Source organism: Hylaeus volcanicus, chromosome 4 (genome assembly GCF_026283585.1).
Source record: "Hylaeus volcanicus isolate JK05 chromosome 4, UHH_iyHylVolc1.0_haploid, whole genome shotgun sequence".
Lineage (NCBI taxonomy): Eukaryota > Metazoa > Arthropoda > Insecta > Hymenoptera > Colletidae > Hylaeus > Hylaeus volcanicus.
The window spans coordinates 4,722,744-4,744,653 of record NC_071979.1 but is presented as its reverse complement, the minus strand read 5'-3'; the positions used below and the strand labels follow the sequence as shown (position 1 = coordinate 4,744,653).

At 38.0% G+C, this 21,910-nt stretch overlaps 3 protein-coding genes across 4 annotated transcripts in view; all 3 read right to left on the bottom strand.

Annotated features, from left to right (window-relative positions):
* LOC128874883 (uncharacterized) overlaps positions 1–2,747 on the bottom strand; it is a 256,873-nt gene extending 254,126 nt beyond the window's left edge. The window contains exon 1 of the mRNA XM_054120014.1: positions 1,585–2,747. Coding sequence (XP_053975989.1) covers positions 1,585–1,892 — 308 coding nt within the window. The 5' untranslated portion in view covers positions 1,893–2,747. The remainder of the gene's footprint in view (positions 1–1,584) is intronic.
* Positions 2,748–2,989: 242 nt separating this feature from the next.
* LOC128874881 (von Willebrand factor A domain-containing protein 8) lies at positions 2,990–21,765 on the bottom strand. Of its 2 annotated transcripts, XM_054120010.1 has the most exons (20): positions 20,723–21,765; positions 20,228–20,348; positions 20,062–20,142; positions 19,571–19,980; positions 19,317–19,481; positions 12,164–12,322; positions 11,854–12,084; positions 11,138–11,350; positions 10,378–10,538; positions 10,019–10,301; positions 8,534–9,232; positions 7,919–8,299; positions 7,695–7,846; positions 6,765–7,194; positions 5,937–6,691; positions 5,032–5,342; positions 4,714–4,965; positions 3,926–4,320; positions 3,355–3,593; positions 2,990–3,253 (listed from the first exon to the last, which is right to left on the bottom strand). In XM_054120010.1, exons 2-20 carry the CDS (start codon positions 20,334–20,336, stop codon positions 3,136–3,138), a joined length of 5,544 nt encoding a protein of 1,847 aa, XP_053975985.1. In that variant the 5' UTR covers positions 20,337–20,348; positions 20,723–21,765; the 3' UTR covers positions 2,990–3,135. The 2 variants fall into 2 exon arrangements, with proteins under 2 accessions (XP_053975985.1, XP_053975984.1); XM_054120009.1 differs by lacking the exon at positions 20,723–21,765 and having other exon boundaries at positions 20,228–20,619.
* On the bottom strand, positions 14,980–18,078 carry LOC128874887 (uncharacterized). Its single transcript, XM_054120022.1, has 2 exons — positions 16,833–18,078; positions 14,980–16,114 (listed from the first exon to the last, which is right to left on the bottom strand). Exons 1-2 carry the CDS (start codon positions 17,226–17,228, stop codon positions 15,536–15,538), a joined length of 975 nt encoding a protein of 324 aa, XP_053975997.1. The 5' UTR covers positions 17,229–18,078; the 3' UTR covers positions 14,980–15,535.
* Positions 21,766–21,910: the final 145 nt, after the last annotated feature.

Here is a 21,910-nt window from a genome sequence, read left to right as displayed (position 1 = left end):
TTGACCTTCGTGCCTTCCACCCCTTTGGCTCGCAATGGATCACAACGTGTGCGTACGCTGTCGCGTGGAACAGCGCACGTCGCGACGCGGCGAGGGAAAGAACAGCGTGAGAGAAGAGAAAGGACCGCGACCCGTAGCTTTAGGGCAGTGATTCTTAACCACTGTGTCGTGGTACACCACAAATTGGGCCGTGAACCCCAACCACGATGTGCCACGAATGTTTGCCAACGGTTCCGATGAGAATTCTTCGTCTCTGACGGGATTTTCAATTTCCAAACAAGCCTCTACTAGCATTTTATTTCGCCACCCTTTCAACCCCATTTTTTCTGTTTGTATTCTGTTCCTCTTTTAGAAATTAATAGGATCATGCGTAGATTAAATTAGGGTTGGTTACATATCAAAGGTTGTAGTTGAACAAGAAGAGAAAATGATTTTCATTTCTTTCGTATGTGTTTCTATGAGAAACATTTGTAATTTGGGTAAAAAAAATCAGGAACATTCACTGGGATGTATATGTCCCGACAGGGTCGAAAGGGTCGTCAACCAGGAATAGGTGACAGGACTTTTCGTTAAGAAACTAGGATCGTGTCCCTAAAACTTGCATCTAGAAACGAGAGTTTATGTTTTTAATTCAGAATTGAGAGAGGGAAGATAGTGTCGGTTAGATAACACGTGTTAGATTAGAGAAAAAACTTTCGTAAGCTTCGTACGTGTGAAATGAAAGAGGTGTGTAGATTATTAATATAATGTTGAGGATTCGTAGAGATCTTTGAATACAATTAGGTCTACCAGAAAGTTCTGTCCGCTTTTTAACCGACTTCGAGAAGGAGAAGGTTACTCAATTCGACATGTATTTTTTTTTCTTTTTTAGAATAAAACGAAATAATAAATTTTCCATACCTAGAATAAAGTTTATTGAATAATGTTATTGTTATCATTATTTATGACATGTTGCCAGCGTGATTGCAACTTGTACATCATTTTTAACGAATATGCGCATACTCGTTGAAACTTGTTATAACCGGAACAGACAGAACTTTCCGGTAGACCTTATAGGGTGTACATCGTAATGGTCCAAGCAACCCTTTTTCCCATAAAGATCCAAAATTATCTCAATTTATCTTAATGGCACTTATACTCTCTGATCAAACTGTTCCTAATTTTTGGTTACTTTAATTATTCAGAAATAGAATTTGCCCCAAATTCCTTTCCCTCGAAATAACCCTACGAGTCCAAAAGTATCAAGACTCCCCCAGTAAACCGAGCCGTGAGTTAGGAAAGTTGAACAACCCCCGCTGTGGAGCCAAAGGACATCCCACTGTGTCTTCGAAGCACGCATAAACCTTTAATCGACTAACACCGAATAAATTCAACGATGTGACAGTTTATCTCACCCTTCGATCACCATTCTGTATTTACAAATTATTAGTCCGTCATTGACATTCATTCGCGAGTGTTCTACCAGCGACAAATGAACAGCTGTTTATCTCCACAGGTGACTGGAAACGTTTACACGGATAAGAATACATCGACCCTCGCTGTTCGATATCCGTCGAAGGATCCAGGAAGAAAACGTTTATTTACCTTCGGAGCCTGCGTCCAGCCGATGCACGCGACGATGCGTGAGGACAGGGCTGCGATTCGGGTGGACAGTCGCAGTTGCCAACCGCGGGTCGAGCACGACGAACCCTAATCAGCACTGGATGCACCGGGCACGGCTGGACCTGACAACCGCACACGATCGTTTGCGGTCCGCTGCGAGATTTCCGACCGCCGCCCCCGCGTTTCGCGCGTTGGTCCACGTGCAGCTGACACGGCTGCACGGGGCAACCACATCGAGCTGCTGCACCGCGACGTCCGGCGCTTTGTACGCGTCTCCACACCCGCTCCATTCAACGACCGGCGTGCGACTAACAAATGCACGCCCCACACCACTCGAAGCTTTCGATGCACCTCGGCGGGATTCGGCCAACTTCGGCTCGCTCCGTCACCCTCCTGAGCTTTTCGGTGCCCCGTCACGGTACGACGAGTCCACGAGATGCGCGAACCGTGCCTAGATTCTTCCCGTCGTGATATAGTGGCCGGCATTAACCCTTTGCACTCGAAAGGCGACTCCCGGTCACCACTGAGCTTTAGCGACTCGAGTGTCGACTAATAATTGTTTACGTTAGAATTTGTCGAAACTCAAACCGATGACTGCAAAGGATAACTATTTTGAACCATCTATACTGAACAGCTGTTTACATCCAGCGCCGTTTTAAACGTTTCGAGCTTTGAATCGCTATGAAATGAAATCGTTTGAACCGAACCTGCAAGGATCACCGAGATTGAATAGCTTCCCTCCGATATATTATGTAGAAACCAATAAGGGATGGTCTTAAACAGTGTCAGGAGCATGATTTTCACGATGCTACTCTATTTTTAGTAAACTTTGAAATCACATGATTGTCGTTTCTACAACAAATAAATTATTCAAATACATTCGTCATCTGAAAATAGAAAGTTGAAGATTGATCAAGGAAGCGTATAACATTTTCGATTTATTTTTTGCCATAGAATGTGCTAGCAAAGTTTGAATGGAAACCTGTTGATCAGTCTGCACGTACACGTCATGAATTTCAAGTTATGCATCCGTATGATGGACGACGGATAGCCAAAATACGGATGAAATATTTCACCATTTTTATGATGCAAAATAGACGTTTCATTTAGAGCATAACGATTTAATATCTCATGAGAGGATAAAGCTGTCAAACAAATGTTTTCATAAAAGTTATTTAGTAGAAAAGGGCACACTGTATTAAATAAATAAAGCTGTTATAAATGAAGTGGAATTTTTTCGTTTAAAAATCAATATAAGAAATAAATACTACCGAACCATTACTATTAAATAATTGTACCGTGAAGTAAAAGTTGGACAGCTAAGTAACTGTAACATAATAACAAAAATAATTGTAGAATATTAGTCACAATACAATACACATATCGATCAAATTAAAAATATTTTTATATTTACATCATTTACAATCATCATATGTCGTAGGTATTTATTAATTAGGCATAAATTATAATACACTATTTCCTTGATAACCGTTACAAGTAATTACAAAAATTGTATAAATTTACCGGCATACTTCAATTAGATCGCGTAGTACTTAGCAAAGAAGCAGCAAATATTTGTTGCAAGATTCGAGGTATATCCTTAAGGTCCATGCAAACAAACGCCCTACCTGAGGGCATCTTCTTGGTCAATCTACAAATTCAATATACAGTGTTCATATACAATGTTCATATACAATGTTCACTTTTCAAACAAACCCACCCGTCTCGCCATTTTCCATAATTCGTACTTACCGAACTGCTTCATCCCCCAAGGATCCGATAAATATGGCGAAAGCGTTAACGTCCGGGTTTGACATGAGAACCTTTGCAAACCGTTCAGGACGAATACCGTAACGTTCCAGATTTGCGTCCGACAATACAACAACGATGGACTCGTCGGAATCCTCTTTAGCGAGACTCGAGATTGCATTGTGAGTCGCCTCCAATGTATGATCACCAGACATGCAATACTGTGAGTGCGCGTGCATTGTCTGAAATCGAAATTTCAATTCGAAATGCTGCCATTTTGTTACTTTTTTAATACTTTCATAAGATTTTATAAGATTTTTATAAAGAATTACAATTTTCTGCATCATGACAACCATGGACAACAAATTTTTCAACGATCTCTCGTAGTCCCGGTATAACTCGACAACGAAACGTTATTGTTACTTGAACAAAAATTCAGCTGACTGTTCTAGTATCACTTAATATTCACGCAACGTTTTCAAACAATCCGTAGCATGGGTTTTCGTACAAAAAATTCCAAAGATTGCTCAATTTTTTGTCCGTTAAATTATCATAGCCCTTTAATTCTCGTTACCTTTATTACTTCCAATCTGCGCTTATTATCCGTCGGCGGTTGAGTATGTTTAACGAAACCAATATGATAGTTATCGCCAGAGTGACCAACGATGTCGTACTGAAACTTTCCTTCGTACCCGCTAAACGCTTCCATTACCATAACGCAAGCCTCGATTTCACGATCGAGACGTCCATCGTATCCATTAAACCTATACATGCTACCAGATACGTCCACCACTAATTTCAATCGCTTCGGCTTTGACGGCGGAGTACCCAGCTCGGGTTCTTTCTCTGCCCTTCTTCGATAAATCGTCCTTTCACCTGTTAATCCCTCGATTAATTTCGTATCGTCCAACTCGCCGGATGTTTGATGTCTACACCATTCGCGTTCTTTACTCTTAGCTTGTAGACTACCTGTGAAAATTATGCGATCTTTTATTAGAAATTATTATTGTAGTACTGAAAGCATCCTTCCAATGATTATTCTTCGCGAAGCAGTGCGAGAAATCACTAGATAATCCTAGTTCGATAGTTTTGAAGATGATCGCAAACGGTTGGAGGAAAGTCATCAACGTAATTAATACAAATGACATTTTTTTTACTATATCCAATGTCATCGAGTTTAATACTGCAAGCTTTATTCCTACTCATCTTAAAATCTATTCACTTCGCTTCATTTTGATGCCACCAAAGTATTATATATCACAACTACTAACAGACACATTTGATTTGCCAATCCTCACATTTTTAACGGTATACATTGTATTTAAAAAGGATGGAACAAAAGTAGTGCATAAAAAAGAGTACCTATTATATTCCTCAATGCCTGAACTTGCTTTTGAACAGGATTACTGAATTGAGAATAGAGTGTATGGTCATATTCGCTCATACTAATATCGTTCAAGCGCTGCTTAAACGCTTTGAGACCCATTTCCCTCGCCGCTTTTTTTATGTGTTCCGGAACAGTATTCTTTTCTTCGTCGCTGAGTTGATGCACCGTGTGGCCCGCATCCAAACGATAAGGTCCACCCTTTCCACCAAGACCCGCTGTATCCCTTCCTGAAATTTCCATTGAACGCGTCAGTCTTGGCAAAAATTCATAACACAAGTACCGGTGCGCCGTACCTCCGGTTCCTCCTGCCCACGTGTTTCCTCCGACATGAGGTTCGTTCTTCTCGTCAATTTTTCCACGTTTAGGTCCGCTAACGTCCAATCCGGAATACCTCTCCTTCGTAATTTGCAATCTTTCGTTGTCGCCTCCCACCATACTTCTCCAGGCTCCCAAAGATCTTTCGATATTCGCCAAAGACGTTTCCCAGAGTCGAACACATCCTGCCGAGTCTACCGTTACCAGATCCTGCGCCGATGTTGGCGCAGCGTACAAAGGATAACCGGTTGCGTACAACCATTGAGTCACGGGTGATACTTTGACTGGTCTAAAACGTCCCACGATAATGTAAACAAAGATATATCGACACTTTTGGAAGGAAACTTTGACATTAACATTAGAAGGCCAAATGTTAAGCGGTTTTCGTGATTTATTTTTAAAAGAGAATTGAAAAAATTACCGAATGTTCTTGAAAACGTGCTTGAAATATTTTTAAATATAAAAATAAAAGGTAGGAAAATTTGTCTCGATAAAAACAAAATAAACACTTAATATTCGGCCCTTAATGTTTGGTCATGTGCTTTCCACCTCTAAAGGTGTACGAAATAGCGTGAATGTTCTCCGCGATAGTTAGACAATGACCGAAAAAATTAATATCAACTTGGAAGAAATAATATTGTTTGTTTACATAAACACTGGCAGACAAAACAAATAAACGTGAGTCGCGAAAGATATTTTTAGGACAAACTAAATCCTCCAAAAAAGAAAAACTGAAGCATAAAGCATCACGTTGAGTCTTCAACCAACCGAAGTCAGTAATAAAATAATAAAGCTGGGAATCCTGATGAATAGTCATCGAAGGTTAAAAAAGTTCGATGCCAGAGCAATTGTTAAATATTCAAGAGGCCACACAAATACTCACTCAGGTATCGGTATGAAACGCAACTTATGGTTCACGGTGTCAACGATTTCCAAATAACCAGCGACTCCCAAATGTCTCGCGTCATTGGGAAAAACACCATCCGGCACTTCTTCCGGTACAATCGTTCTAATAACTTGTCCACCCTCCGTAACTATAGGCGGGGTAAAACTTCTGCTTCGCTGTGTCCTAGGCCAAATATGCAATTCATTGGTGCTATCTAAATCAGGAAATCCAACGGCGATACTGGCGTAGGTATTGTCTGTCACTACAAGTCTGTTCGGCGAATCGATCTTCTGTTCTAGAGCGGCGCCGAGCACGCTGGCGCTCAAATCATTCTTGCTGCAACTCAGAAATGAACCGGATTTCAAGTGGCTATCGTTAGATTCTCGCACAGCTTGTAAAACGTTTGGACACGGGGACGAATCTGCGGATTTCGTGAGAATGTACTTCTTTCTCGACATATCTTGAATCAGCCATTTCTTCTCGGACGGAAGCAAAACTGACTCCACGTCGAACGGTAAAGTAATCGTGTAAGCACACGAGGAATGTAAGTCGAACACTTCTATTTTATCGGAATTGAACGTGTAGAAAACGATTTGATTGCGAGATAGCGTCAAATCGGTCTTCATCTTCCAGAGAAGGCTTCTATTTCTAAAGGCATTCGATAGTTTATCCGACGCTATATCGAAGAAGGATGACAACTGCATTTGTCGAGCAGATTTGTTGTTAACATCGACCAGTAGCAAAACGTTACTCTGAAAATACATATTCCAATGTACTGGCACATGTAAAAAAAGAAAAAGCTAGTATCGCATAAAAACCACTTACAGTTTCTTCGTGCACCAAGACATTCTGATTATTATCGGTCGATATTGCGAACATGGGTCTGCTACCTCTTTCAGGATTCACCAAGCCATGTATCACAGTTTCCCGAATCGTGTCTGAATTCAGACTCATGGTATAGATTTTTAACGGATTGGTCGTAAGAATGTGAATGCTGTCATCGGTACCATTGGCGTTCGCGCCTTTGGCAACTGTCAAAGATGCGACCACGCCGTTTTCATCGACTGGCACGTTCCAGTAATTTTGCAATTCGGTGAATAATGCTGATCTAGCTTCGACGCGATCTAAAGGCAAAACGTTTTGCTTCAAACTCGTGGGCGACTTTAACTTGATATATCTTTCTTGAACGGGCAACACTGTTCGCTCGTTCGAGATATTCCAAAGAGCGCACACCTTCTCTGTTGGCAAAGATATTCTGCAAAGGAGAAGAACCGCATTAAAACTTGCACGTTTCTCACGGTTTACAATCTTTTTAATATTAATTTGTTATTTGAAAATAAAATAAAACACGTATACAAATTAACTGCATGTTTATTGATACGAAGCGAAATTTGCTTAACAATTAGTGGCAGAGAGGTTGTGGATATAATAAAAAAGACGAATTTACCCAAACTTAATGAAGCATCTGTAATATTAACTTTTTAGAAGATGACAAAGGTATATTTACATTCATTTAATTATCGTTTATTTTTTGTATACATTATTCTATCAATTTTTGACTCTACCTTAGTTATTACACTTTATCGCTAAAAATCGCTATATGATCTTCTCGTTGTTTATTCGTTATAAATTAATGGCTATTGTTTTGTTTGTAGAAGGAACATTGATCGGTTAAGACCAGACGAACGCTTGTTTAAGACTGGGAAATTTGTCGTATTTGTCTGAATAAAGTTTCTTTACAAATAATTGCCTTACTCTCTCGCTAACGCGACATTAGTGGGACTTGTCCCAATAGGAATCCCATGTTTGTGAAGAACGGACACTAAAGTATCGAAAACCTCTTGACTGTATCGATCGAAATCGAATACGTTTCGCACTACGTTAGCCAGTGATTCCTGTGGAAATTTCTGGAAACAGAGAATAGTATATACCGATCTGTGAAACGTCACGATACAAACAAGTTTAACAATGAAGCTCACCTCTAAATGCTTCACAATGTTAACGACTTCTCGAGTCGAATACGGATACGAAACCAACCCTTGGTCGGCCATGTTCCTCAGTTCACCAAAAGCTTTCACCAACTTAAATATTATATTCTCATCCACGTTCGGACCGTATCGCTTTAAAAGTTGAATCTCGCTGCCGATGCTAGGATTGTCGACCGCGTGGGTGCTGAACAGATCACCGAGGGCTCCGAAAAAGTCGTTTCCCAAGAATGGAAAGCCAGGCCTGTTCGCCAACACTATTATCCTGAAGTCCGGGTGGAGCGGTATGGTGTTCGAATTCTGTACAACAGTATCCGTGGAGGGAACGATGCGTCTACCATCGGATAGTATCATTTCTCCGGATTCGACCAGAGTCTGCAAGCGAGAAAGGTCTATTTTACGATACGAATTAACGCGTGAAGTTGTTCGTTTTATTAACCTGTGAAGCACGTTAACTTATGCAAGCTTTCAAAGAGTCGTTTGCAAATTGCGTAAATCTCAAACTAAATGAATTTGGTGAACTACCCTGTAATAGGATCTGATCGAGCTCAAGAATTTTGTGTGTAATTTAAAATCTGCTAATTCGCATAGAAAACGCGTGGTACGTACTTTTAAAATGCAAGTGACGTGGGTGGGAGCCTTGTCCGCTTCGTCGACGACCAGCACGTGGCCCAATTTAACGGCCTGCACAAGAGGGGAGTCTTCGTAGACCACTTTACCGTCTCTAACCATCGGCTGTAGCGTCAAAGTTTGAACAGTCGTGTCCCTGTGAAGCTGTACGTACTCGCGTGGCCTATTCAGAAGCTGCAACAATCTGTCGACGATTTTGTTCTTGCCTACACCTTGGTTCCCCACTAACAAGAGATTCTGGCCCAAACTGAAGTCCTGAAGCAAGCTCTCCAAGAGGGCTACGTGTTGAGGCACGTCGTAAAACAGAATGTCAGGGACTTTCGTTAGCGCCTTCGTGCTGTATCGATCCACCACCGTGTTTCCGATTCGTACGGTATTCTCCATAATTTCGCACTTAATGTCCTCGTTCGGAACGCTTTTCGTTGGAACAATACCCACTCGTTTGCAACAATCTTCCAGAGCCTGTTTCGCCACCGTTGGCAAGAAACGAGCCAAACAAGCGCGTTGCACAGCATCGTAGGCATCGCTCGTTCGAAACTTATGCATTCTCCCGGCTATCCTCAGAAGTTGTCTAGTACTAAGGGATCCAGCTAGAGACTGCAGCGTTGGATCACCGGAGGATCGCAGTACGTGCGCCAGCTCTAAAATGCTCGACAACGCGTCGGAGGGTTCCCCGTACTGGAACAGCGTTATAATCCGTTTAGCATGCGAAAGGGACGGTCCCTTTAAGGGATTACACCGTGTTGGAAGTTTCAGAGGTCGAGGAAAATCGTAATCGACGGATCGAAGACTTGAAAAGAACAAATAGCTGATCTTACGTCAACGTAATTTAAGGTGGTACTAATTTTTCTCGATCGAAAATAGAATTTCTTTTTATTCATGTTTCAAGATATTCCAAATATTTCCTTACAAAAATATGTCTACCAAATTGTATTAAAAAAAATTTCACAAAGTTATAACCGTCACATAAATATTGTAAATAGAGGATGTAGCTTTATGTGTACTGAGCTGGTGTATAAGGAAATAATTAAAATAAAAATTTGCAATTTTTAGAGTTTGTTTCTATTATTATAAGAAATAACGCAAACAAATTTCATATCGTTCCATCAATTTTTACCGGAGATATAAAAAAAGAGTAACCGCGGATTGAAAAAATAGTATGGATCTTCCATTTAAAGCTTTCAAAAGTTTGGCGTAAGTGTTAATGTTAAAATTGAGAGCTCCAATTTTGCAGAAAATTTTTTGTATCCATTTGCAAGGTATTTAGGAAGTGCGTAATATAGATTTATAAAATTACTGAAATAAGAACCACCCTAATGTACGTTCATTTAGTAAAAGCACAAACTTTTCGAACTCGTGGCTTCACTGCGGCAAATAAATAAAAGGACCTCGAGTACTTTACTCTCCCAACCTGGTGTAACCCCTTCAGAAGTCAAAGAAATGCTCAAACACAGGGATGAACACCTTCGATCGGATGACATGGAGCTCCTCCGACTTGGCCAGCGGTCTCATTTCATGGAAAACGAACAAGCTGAGCAGCTCCGAGTTCAACCACTGGCCCGAAGAATTATTAATTATCGGCGATTCCGCTAAAGCCATGATTCTGAAAGAAGGATCGATACGCAACACCCCCGAATCCAGCAAATCTGCGTCCGACTTATTATATTCCTTCTTTATTTCGTCGTAACGATCAGCCCTGATCAGTCTCTTGCCATCGTGCAACTGTAATTCACGATCGTGAACCAATCTAGGAAACGAATCGAAATGTGTCATTGGAAATCGTTCTCAAACGCTTCGTCCAATCAACCCGAAACGACGTATACCTGTGCAATACAGCTAGAGTACTAGGATGGATCCTATTAATTCCATCCAATATCACCAATTTCCCTTGCAGGGCCGCGTCAACCAGTGGCGAGTCTTTCCAAACGGTATCGCCGTTGGACAGAGTGGTTCGTTGTTGTATCAGATCTCTGGATGTCATATCCTGAGAAGATATTTCAACCGTTTCAAACGAATTGTTACAAACAGTGGGAAAGTGCTGTATCTCTACACGATTTTTAGTTTCGTATTTTCTAAGAAAAACAATCTATCCATAATTCTCCTACAATGCACAATTTCCCTACAAGATATACAGCATAAAGGATTTCCTAAAACCTGCTTTCAGAATTTCGATTTTTTAATCAAATACAAACGGTGTGGAATATATCCGATTTTTACAAAAATTTTAATACTGATTTTTAGATAATTAAATGTGTAGTATAGTATAGTATACAGGATGTCGCAGAATTAGTGTAAGAATTAGAAATTCTGAACCACAATTTCCTTTGCAAAAATGTCGGATGATGCTTCGTTAATAATTCAAAAATTATTTCCCCATTTCCAATTCTTAATTCTGGGACACCTCGTATAGTATGGACCGTATATCTCGACCAAATTTTATTAACAGTAATTATTTATCTCTGACCGTATATAATTTTAAAAGTTACGTACAAAACAGTACGATAAGTTGTTTTGTGTGTGTATCACTTACCTCTACATGAAAGTCGCTCGAGCCGTGATTGAATATTAATACGTAACACTTACCTGATAAAGTACCACAGGTTCGACTTGGTACCCCATTAAATCGGCCAACGTCTGCACAGTTGTAGATTTCCCGCAACCTTTTGGACCAATCAGACACAAGTCCCCAACCAAGTGCGACTCCAGCATGCTTGCCAACAAGTTATTCTGGTAATTCGTCTCTACGTATTTATTTTGTTTTGCATTGTCGTTTATATCTTTGGAACCACAAGGAACCTAAAGATGAAGTACACATTGAAACATGACGATATTTCAACCATTTAGGACCTCAAATCTATTTTTCTCTCTGTCTGGGCTTCGCTGACTGATAATTTTATTGTTTGGACATAGAGATAAAGTATAAAATATATTCGGGAAAAATCATTGCACATTCCTTAACACGTTGGTCGTCACGTCACCCAGAAATTGGTGACAGGAATTAAGGAAATACAAAAATTAATTCCAAAGATGAGGCGACAATGAAAATAAATTTGGATGCGATTTGTGATTTTGGCGGGATTATAAAATTAAACTGTACGACGAATGTTAAATTATCTAATTTTCAATAGTCTCGAGACAAAATTTTAACTTCATACAAATTTTCACGTGTTTTATAGTCTGACAGCCAACGTGTTAAAAGATGTTTCTTATTCATAGTGCTTCTAAATAATTTCATCAATGAATTGTGCTACCATCAGGACCTAAAGGTTCGATCTTTTTCGATGTTTACCGTCACTTACATTCAGCGTGGTTTTCACGTTGCCATGTTGTATCGTAACGCTCAACGAATCGTTCGTTTTTTCGTTTACGCTTACACGTCGTGTAACCTTAGCATCGTTCGTCCCTGTATCCAGGATATTAAAGGTTGAAAGTATATCTTCGACGGCTGTCTGACCCTCTTTCCCCAGAAACAATTTATACGGATAGAACCTGTAAAACACGTCCAATACCGACAGGTGCGGGCACTTGTCCTGCGGCAATTAACCAATGCTCAATTAGACCAACAAATTCGTCCAGTGAATGGAGGTTCGAAGACGAAAGAATATTTACCATTATAATAGCAGCTGACGTTAGATTATCTAATGGAAAATCTGGAAGACCTAAGGACATAGCTTCTTGCGTGACCAAAGCGTGCGCGCATGATAATAGTTGAGACAATTTCCCCTTATCGACGTCTGGGACTAAGTTTCTCAAAGTTTCCAACTGATCCTAAAATGGAACAATTCTAGAAAATAGACTTTACCAAAATTTTAATTGTAAATGATTTCTGAACGATGTGAACACTTTTCAGAGTACTACACAGGAGAACGACGAATATTTGTTCGATCTCGGAAGCGATAACAAAATATTAATTTGTTCGATGTTGCCATTTTAGTGGTCATCAAATGGGAGAGAGAGCCAATAAATTGGTGAAAAGATATCCTGGGTTCGCGATTCTTTTTACAAGTGTACATTGATAAAACTACAAAATCATGTTCTGCGGTGAGTATTTAAAATATTTTTCGGACATATTCGACTGCAGCGCTTTATAATTTCCACCCTGTACGTACAGAGACGACAAAAGTAATGGTATTTAAGAAAGGAGGAGGAACGGGAAAGGAAAAGTGTAGAAACAACAAAAACTACTATACATTCGTTAAAAAAAAGGGGTTGTTTTCATTTCAAAATGACGCAAGTAAAATTGTCTCTGGTTCTTAGACTAACAAATTGATAGACTTCCAGCACTTTCATAATCGACGGCTCAAGTAGAAGCTTCTTTTGATTTTCGAGAAACAGTTAATAATTCTCGACATCTGCTTTCCAGCAACGAGCAGAGTCTTAATCGCGTTACTTCCGCGAAGTGTCCGCATTGTTTCGGTATGCCTAAAAACCGGATACCTCGTGTAATCATGAACAACCGCACGTTACAAAATATTACACCACGATTTGTTTGAAACAATCCACCGAAGTGATTAGCACCAAGAGAGCTTTCCAACGCGAGCCAAGCACGGGCGTAACTACCACTCGGCACGAAATCCTCGAGATAGCTTACTGATTTCCATCGGAAAGTTTCAATTGGGCTACATTCCCGGGCCTATCGACGCGATAATCGCGGACTCGATGAAAATACGAGGCTATACATCAAGCGGGAGGAACGGAGAAATTTCAGAGGAATCTATTCGACTTGGATCAGTTCCCATTCTTTTTAAATTTCTGACCTATAAGAGAGGAAAGTATTATAATCAAAAAGTATTTTGACAAAATCTCTTAATTTAAACGCTTTGAAACCTATTGTGACATTCAAGTCCACTCCTACGAAATTCGTTTTTAATTGTTGAATAGCTGCACAAGTTTTCTTTTTGGAAATTTGTTAAAGACAACTCTATAAAATGATACAAGACCAAGATGGACGTCTAGATTTTAAAAACTGTTGAGAAATTCAGTAAATAAAGGGTCGATGAATAAACGAATAAATAAATTATAGTTTAATAGCTTCTTCCGCGTTGTGTAACTTTTATTCGACAAATTTACCTCTAACTGCTATCGTTTCAGGAATAATTAAAACGTTAACAGTAAATGTACTCTGCCTGGACTTCGTTGTTCGCAGACATGCTCCCATGTAATTAGACTTAAACTTGCGGGGCACCCATCAATCTCGAAAATGTGTTTAAATACGGAAGAAAATGCAAATCTTGCGCCAAACGAGCATTAATGAAACGTCTATAGAACTCGATTGCACGCTACATTTCGACGTCGCGTTTAATGTCACTTGTAATTACTTTTATAATAGCGAAAACGATTTGAAGGGACTACTGCGATGTTGATTAACCGCAAAACTGTCTTCTGTAAATCGTAGGTTCAGATAAGATCGACACTCTGTTCCTTGTACGTAGCGATAAATATCGCCGAGTGACAAACTTCTGCAAACTTCTTGAAATATTTCGCCAAATAATTATGGGATTAATGCTTTGTTCCGAGGTACTGGCACGCGATCGAATAAGTCTTATAAATTATCGAAGTCCAATGTACCTAACAGCACGAATCGAGTATTACCGTATAAGAATGTTCGATATTTGCTTATTATGCATTTACGACGTAAAATAATGTAGAAAATATACGTAAATAAAATATACATAATATGTGTTGAATATACTCTACAATGAATATAATAATATAGTTATATTTTTTTTAAGTTTATTATATTTATTATATTTGTCAGTTGTTTTCTATTTATTCTGTTTTTTGTTTTTATTAACTCACTCGAAACTATGCAACCAGTACAACTTTATTATTATTAAAAATGACTTTTGTGTTATATCAGGTTCCATATAAAAACCGCCTAACTAGAATATTTTGTCTGACAGCTTGAAAATGAATCGAGTTCGAAGGAGCTAAAACTGTGCGAGGACAGATACAAAACAAAACTCATTAGCGTAAAGCAAGTTCACCCTCTAAACTGGAACACGTGTCACGAAATTCTAGAGTATAGTATCGTCGTTCGGTCACGGAAAACCGTTCTGAAACAGTTAATGCCTCGTGCCTTCTAATTACATTTGACTTTCGAAGTAATTCTAGTAACTATTATCACCGTTTCGAGTTTACAAATATGCCAGTTAACAAACATTGCCGCCCGTAAACGTGTAAACTCATTCGTCGCGACGTCTCGCGCCGGCACCAACTCCCTTTTACTTCTTCACGCCGTGAATAATGGATATCGAATTGGCTCTCGATAAAATGGAATTCATTACGACGTATCGAGCGCCGACGAGGAGTAACATAAATGGAGCCGATTAGTTCCGACCGAAGAATCGCCGTGAAAATAGAGAAACAAGGTAGAGGATTAAATTGAATTTACACGCGGCCGAGTTGATATTTAAACGCATTAAAAGCAAGGTAAGTTATAGTAAGGAATCTAATCTCGACGCTGACCCGGTTAAAGACACTTTCCATTTAATTTAGTAATACGATTACTAGCAATCTAAAAAAAAGCATCGTGTTTGTTATTTTCAGTGAATTATAACGATACTTTAAAATAAAAGTACATTCAATGCTTGTTAGTTCGAAAAATTTAAATAAAAACTGCAAGTTGTCGGTACGAGCATTACTGTTTAATCGTATTGTTTACTGTACCAGACAAATATTACTTTGAAAATTAGAACTAGAACTATAATTACCTTTGCGGCGTCAGCATTAGAAGAACGTACGCCATTTTTTCTACCCCTAGAGACCACTAAAGCATTGAAACGTTCGACTAATCTAAGTCGACTTACGAAATTGTCTTTACGGATGAGGTTTACGCGAACAAGTCGGCTTTCATGGCAGAAAGTAATGTTCGTTTCGAAACACGCTACGCGTAAAAAGTTTGATACGAGTTACAGAACGACTACGATGTTACATGCGAACGTAGTCGTCGAGTATAATAGCTCGAGTATTCTCGCTTCTTTAATCGTTGATTAATGATTCTAGCGAAGACGCGTTCTCTTCGCAAACGAGATTCGGCATCATTATGTGCAGCTGAAGGCGTCCAGGAGGAGACCACATCGACGACGCTTTTCTTTCTGTTTGAACTTTGTTTCCCACGTGTTCCTTCGATTTCACGCACGGTTTCAAAAGACTCGAGGACGTTTCGCCGTTTTCTGAACACTCTTCTCTCGTACACTCTATCTTAGGCAACCTTTTCACCTTATTCTCTTCGCTTTCAACGTGCTCAGGATTACGCTCCTTGTATAATTTGTAATTCTGTATAGCCATTCGTTCCCTTTCCACGAAGGACTCGCGCTTGAAACGCGGAAACCTTCTTTTAACAGGACTCCATTTTCTCTCCTCGTCGCCGGGCGAACTTTCCACCGAGTCCTCCTCGAAGTCGTAGCTCTGAGCTCTTCCCGACAAATCCAGCCATTGGAGGACCCTTTCGAACAACGGATTCCAGAAAGTATCGAGCGTTCCCTGCGCCTGTTTGCACTCCATTATGTTTGGCTTAGAATCGCGCTCCGATTCTGCTGATCTTCCACGAGTTCCATCCTTGAAATGAAATTAAAGTTGCTTGGCAGTTTCTGAAAACTGAATTTAACGCGCAAGCAGCTGGCATTATTATTTAGAATAATGTACGTTTCGACCTTTTGTTTTGCACTTCTTCGGCATACAAAATTATAATGTCGGACAGCGAGTAAACTTCTAGACTTAGGAAACAAGTTTCACCTCGCAGAGCATTTAACGAACACTTGGGTTTCCTTGAAATCGTGTAATGTTTTTAATGAAAAATGTGTAATTAGTACTCACCTGCATTTCGTCTTTAAAAATAAAATGATAGTAACGAAATCTTCAAATTATAATATTAATATTTTTCGTACATAGGAAAGGTTTTATATACACATACTAAAATTGTATCAATTTTGCAAATATATATAAAATATTTTATAATAATGGGTGCGAATATACTGTACATAGAGATATTACGAATTATATAGTTCAACTCCTAGTTAGGACTGTCTTCCGAATCTCAATTATATCGATGTATTAAAAATTCATTTTACTTTATTTTATTCATTGATATATGACTAATATTTTCACGTGTGGATTAATCCACGCATGATAACACTCGTAATCTACTCTCAACTTTTTTAATTAAGAACATTTCGTACAAGACAAGAAACGTAAATTATTTTAAAGAAAAATGCTCATACTGACTACCTGCATATACAATTCATCCTTAAAAATCAGTTTCCAGATGAGGATGTACCTTTCGTTTCCCAATTCGACGATCTCGATGAACCTTTTCAACTTTTCCGTTGTCATCGAACGAGGATTCTCCTTCAGTATTAAACGTCGGAGTAGACATCCGAGGATAAGGAGGCGCAGATAGTTTGCGATACACCTGCGAGGACGTCTTGCTCTCGAGATGGTTGTTGCCAACGACCACGTGCAGATTCGCGAAGCAGTTGTTCAGATGATTCAATTCCGTTTCGGGGTGGTGATAGTTCGTCGTGTAACTTTTATTTCTGGATGAACGAGATCGTCGTCGCGATTCAGTATCTACCAGAGGATCGTCCGGTGACAAAATCGCGTGTCTGATACCGTCCACCCACACTGTGCGAACGGATATCGGTCTTTCCGACGATGACCATATAGCTGGCATTCTTCGTCGCGTAGAAAATTTAAAATGTGTTTATTATAGTTAAGTTCTTGGCTACATACACTCGATGATGAACATATAGTTGGCATTCTTCGTCGCGTTGACAATTTAAAATGTTGTGTTTTTTTATTGAAATTGAGTTCTCGATTGTAACAGTTAACTCACCCGGCGACGTACGATCATTGTAATTTTGTTATTAAAATTTGTGTTATTTAAAGTTCCACGTAAACATTTCATAAAGGGAGTGTTCTTTTGGTAGCTTTAAAGTAAATTATTCTGAAATTGGACTTGAGGGGTTAAAATGGCGCCTACATAGATTTCACGCGTGATCACACGAAACGTGAAACACGTTAAAAGTTTTAAGTTTTTTTTTAATATACATAGAGGTTCGCTTAATTCCTCTTTCTTAACGACCTTTTCTTCACATAGAAATATATATCTACCATGTACAGAAAAAATTAATTATATCGCAAGATCATCAATCGAATTGTGTAATGTTTACTTTTCGTAAAATGTCTTTTCCTTGTCTCGTGCTCTATCATTATATAACTTGTATATACAGATAAATGCTTCATGTAAAATCTTATTATCCGCAGTTATTGAATTCTGTGATGCAGGGTTCATGTTCGACAAAATTCCAGCTGTATCTATTTCCTAACACGCTGCTCTTAGACACGTATCTACCATTTAAACGAAAAATTAATTGTATCGCTGGGTAAACTATAGAATTATATAAAGTCTACTTTTTGAGAAATGTCCCTTGCTTTTCGCGCCCTTTCGTCATTATTATTTCTAGACACGGGTCAACGTTTCGTGTAAATTTTGATTGTTCGCAGTTTGTGCGATGCAGCGTTCACATTCGACCGAATTCCGACGTATCGACTCTCGGCTGAACAGAAGGACAAAACACGCGTCCGCTGTTCGGGACACGCGATCCAAACTGCGACGACTGTGACCATAGCGCAGCGACGAACAGTTTATATAGGAAGGAAACCAGCACCGGAAGGGGATGGCTGACTGGAGGGGTTGGTGCGACCTCCGCACCCCATGTCCGATGGTACGTCGTTGCGTTTCCCGTAAATCAGCCAAAACTCCAGCGACTTGCACGTGCCGTTGTCTCCGCCGAGCCGCGACAGTAATTACAAAGCATTGTCGTGTGATTCTTGCGTGTTTTCGAACCACTAATGAGGAAAATGTATTTGCAGCAGTGGCTCTTAAGGTAGTTGTTCCGTAGATTTATTTAATGGAGATTTTTAACAAAACTTCGCTTGATTGTTACTTGATTAAATACGAAACATAGGAATCCAGCGAGGAGGTTGCTGGACAGACATTACGTTTCATTTTGGCCCTAAAAAGGGCCGATCGTGTACGCCATATCAGCGGCTCGTCACTCTCGCAGTATTTTGTAACTTCAAGTAAAATGTATAAAACACATTTAATATTTCGTATTCCATTTCGGTGGCGGAGATCCTCTTCTAAACGTTCTTGCATATTAATAACTTAGTAAGTCGAGATACTTTAAATAAGAAAATAAAGTATCCTTTGTATTTATCGATTAATATGCGCTCTGGATAATAAAATCGATGTTCAATGTGGATCCTTTCCCATAATGAAGTTTCGAAATTTGAATGTATCGATATTCGTTGAAAAACACACGAATAAATTCAAAATGGCGTAACTCGGTCAAAATAAATCGTACATAATTTTTTTGCAAATTGATGGCTGAAGCATGCACGTTGCGAGAAATCTCCAAAACTACTGTTCTGATTGACTTCAAAGTGTAAAATATTCATATTTTATAGTATCCTTAATATTCTCCTTAGCTATAAATTTTTAGTACATAAATTTGTATGTCCAAATAATGCAGATTTTTCTCATTGTAATATAACCTTACAATGTAAAATGATGGAACCACTCGTCATATCGTAGTTTCACGAAATTGAGAAGAATTTTATCAATGTACAGTAACAACTGTAATTTTCTTAGTCTTAATAATCTTTTCACACTACTATCTTTAAACTAAATAAGTTACTTTGGTATAAAATAACTTTCAAGACATCTTTACCGAATTAATAATTGAAATATACTTACTTCGAACTTCGGTGGTGGAATGTGCCGCGCTTGAAACCTAGATCTAAGAGGAGGATCGAGAGAATGTCCAGGATATCGTGGCGATGGTAAACCTAATGCAATAACTCTGAAGTCTTCACTAACTCTGACAAGTCGCCAAGCATCTAATTCTTGTTGGCTGTGCGCCTGAAACATATAATCGATAAATTTGAAACAAGTCTATCAAATTATTCGATTGGTAATACCAAATATTAGCAAAAAGAGATAAACGATACCTCAAGTAACTTGTCATAACGTGTTGCAGGGATAAGAAATCTACCATCTTCTAAATGCATCTCACGGTTTTCTAATAAATTATTTAAAACGGGAAGCACATTTCGTTCAGCTTTCTCGACACCTTCGATAATGAGAATTCTTCCATTTGTTGCTGCTCTCACTGCACTCTGATCATGATAGTAAGCAGTGCCGCTTTTAATTTCTCTCCTTTGTTTCAAATCTGCTTCAGTAGTATCTCTTGATAGTGCAATAAATTCTAATTCACATCCAGTGAGTTCAAGAAATGCTAGAGCTAATTCTCTTCTTCTAATTCCTGGACTACCCATTAAAAAAATATCTTGGGATAAAATATCCTTTTGGAGCATCCATCTTAAGTGTCTCATTGAGTCTTGAGTAGATGCCTTTAATACTATCAATCAATTGTTTAATTTCTTTCTTCTATAGAACTACAAAGAGTTAAATTATTTATAAGAAAATATATTTAACTTACAATACTTTCTTGGTACGTATTCAGGATTCTTCGCAGCTTTGACTTGCTTTGAAACATCACCAATAGTGACAACTACATCATCTGTAATGAAAATAAGATAATTAAGTATCGACATGTCGAAAATATTTGTGTTATCGAACATTCATTGAACTTTCGTCCAACTTACCAGATTTGCAGCGTATAAACGGTGACAGGTTAGGGGAAACGACTTTTGATTTTTCTAACACTCTTGATGCAGTTGACATGCGACGAAGGTTGCAAGAAACGAATGACATTGTTTAACTTAACTATTGTTACAAAACATAACCAATAATATCTTTGTAGTACATGTAAGTAAATGTTTCTTAAAATATACGTGAACAGTAAATACTTTAACACAATAGTGATTACTATGCTATTTATTATACGACGTGTTAATATATATAAATTGATACGAATAAATGTTTTCATTAGAGTTAGAGTTTCATAACCTTATAACATTACTTCTATTCGATAAAGCACATTTAAAACAAGTAAGAAGTAACCTAAATTCTAGTGCAGTACTATTTAAGGTTAAATACAAATGTGAATGTACGTCATTTACGTTAATTAAGCCGAACGAATAAAAAAAGTTATAAATATTTAACAAAGAAATTATACTTCAACAAAACTTATAAAATACCTTATTGTATCTGGATTATTGTTAATTCTCTCTAAATTAAGATCACTTTTATCTAAATATGATTTTAATTGAGAAATTATAATCGAAATATAATACACCAGTGAATTCTAATATTCGTAAGTATTAACAATTTTTACAGTATAGATTACATCATTTAAACTATGAGAATCAATCCAAAGGTCATTTAAAGATATGGAGTACATATCTTTGTTGATGTTTGCTAACTAAGAAATTAATAAACGTTCATGGATTATGACATAACTCTTTTATTATCACACTGAAAATTATTACAATAATCCTACAGATTATGTTAATATCAACATATACCTTACTTCTACCTAAACATTTTACTAATAGCTTCATAAATTAAATCATTACGTAGAAAATAAACAGTCTTTCTGTAGTTTATCACTTCCAGAATATTTAATATACAAATAAACTTTGTACTCGATGATAAATACTTGTAAGCATTAAATTCAAATAAAAATATGTTTCATATTTAATATAAATGATTATACCATACAAATTACTTGCAATGTTTTATATTGCATTTCAAAAATTTTTAAAGAAATTGTAATAATAATACAAATATAAGTGAGTTGTAGTTTTTTTCTTTTGTTTAACTTCGGTTATTTATTTCCTTGCAAATTATCGTTTTTCTTAAGTGCGATTATTCTGTATAGTAACTCATAACATTAAGTACTTTATGCACAGTATAAAATGTAAATAAATTACTTAAGATTAATATCTATACAGTATATCACATATTTTAAAAGGTACAAAGATCTACTTTGATTCCTACATGTCATTCATTCTACACTATTTAGGCAGTAAACCGGAAATGGGAAGTAATTGCAAAAAAGAGTCCCTTTGTAAGAAACTAGAGGTTATGATAAGCCATTGAGTCATTCTATAACGTACTTAATTCGTATATGCAAATGCTTTTCGTAAAATTTGACCAAGAAGATTATTATGTACTTGATATTAATTTAAAATAATCGGAATTAATACGTAATAAACAGGTGATATGTATAAGAGATAGTGTGGATTAAACATATCATTATTTTTTAAGTTTCTCAAATAAGGAGGAGGGGGAATATTTATTCGTTTCGAAGCGTCTTTTAATACTGAATAAACATTTGTATGCAACTATGGTTGTCCTACAATCATCATGGTGGTAATTCGTCT

Bases quoted from the DNA above. Each gene is read 5' to 3' on its own strand.
- LOC128874887 (XM_054120022.1), bottom strand. From the start codon at position 17,228: ATGCCAGCTATATGGTCATCGTCGGAAAGACCGATATCCGTTCGCACA. The intron at 16,115-16,832 runs GTACATCCTCAT...TTTCATTTCAAG, and splicing joins GTCGAATTGGGAAACGAAAG to GATGGAACTCGTGGAAGATC.
- LOC128874881 (XM_054120010.1), bottom strand. From the start codon at position 20,336: ATGTCATTCGTTTCTTGCAACCTTCGTCGCATGTCAACTGCATCAAGA. The intron at 12,323-19,316 runs GTAAGTATATTT...GTTCCATTTTAG, and splicing joins TTCCACCACCGAAGTTCGAA to GATCAGTTGGAAACTTTGAG. The intron at 3,594-3,925 runs GTAACGAGAATT...TTTCGATTTCAG, and splicing joins GCAGATTGGAAGTAATAAAG to ACAATGCACGCGCACTCACA.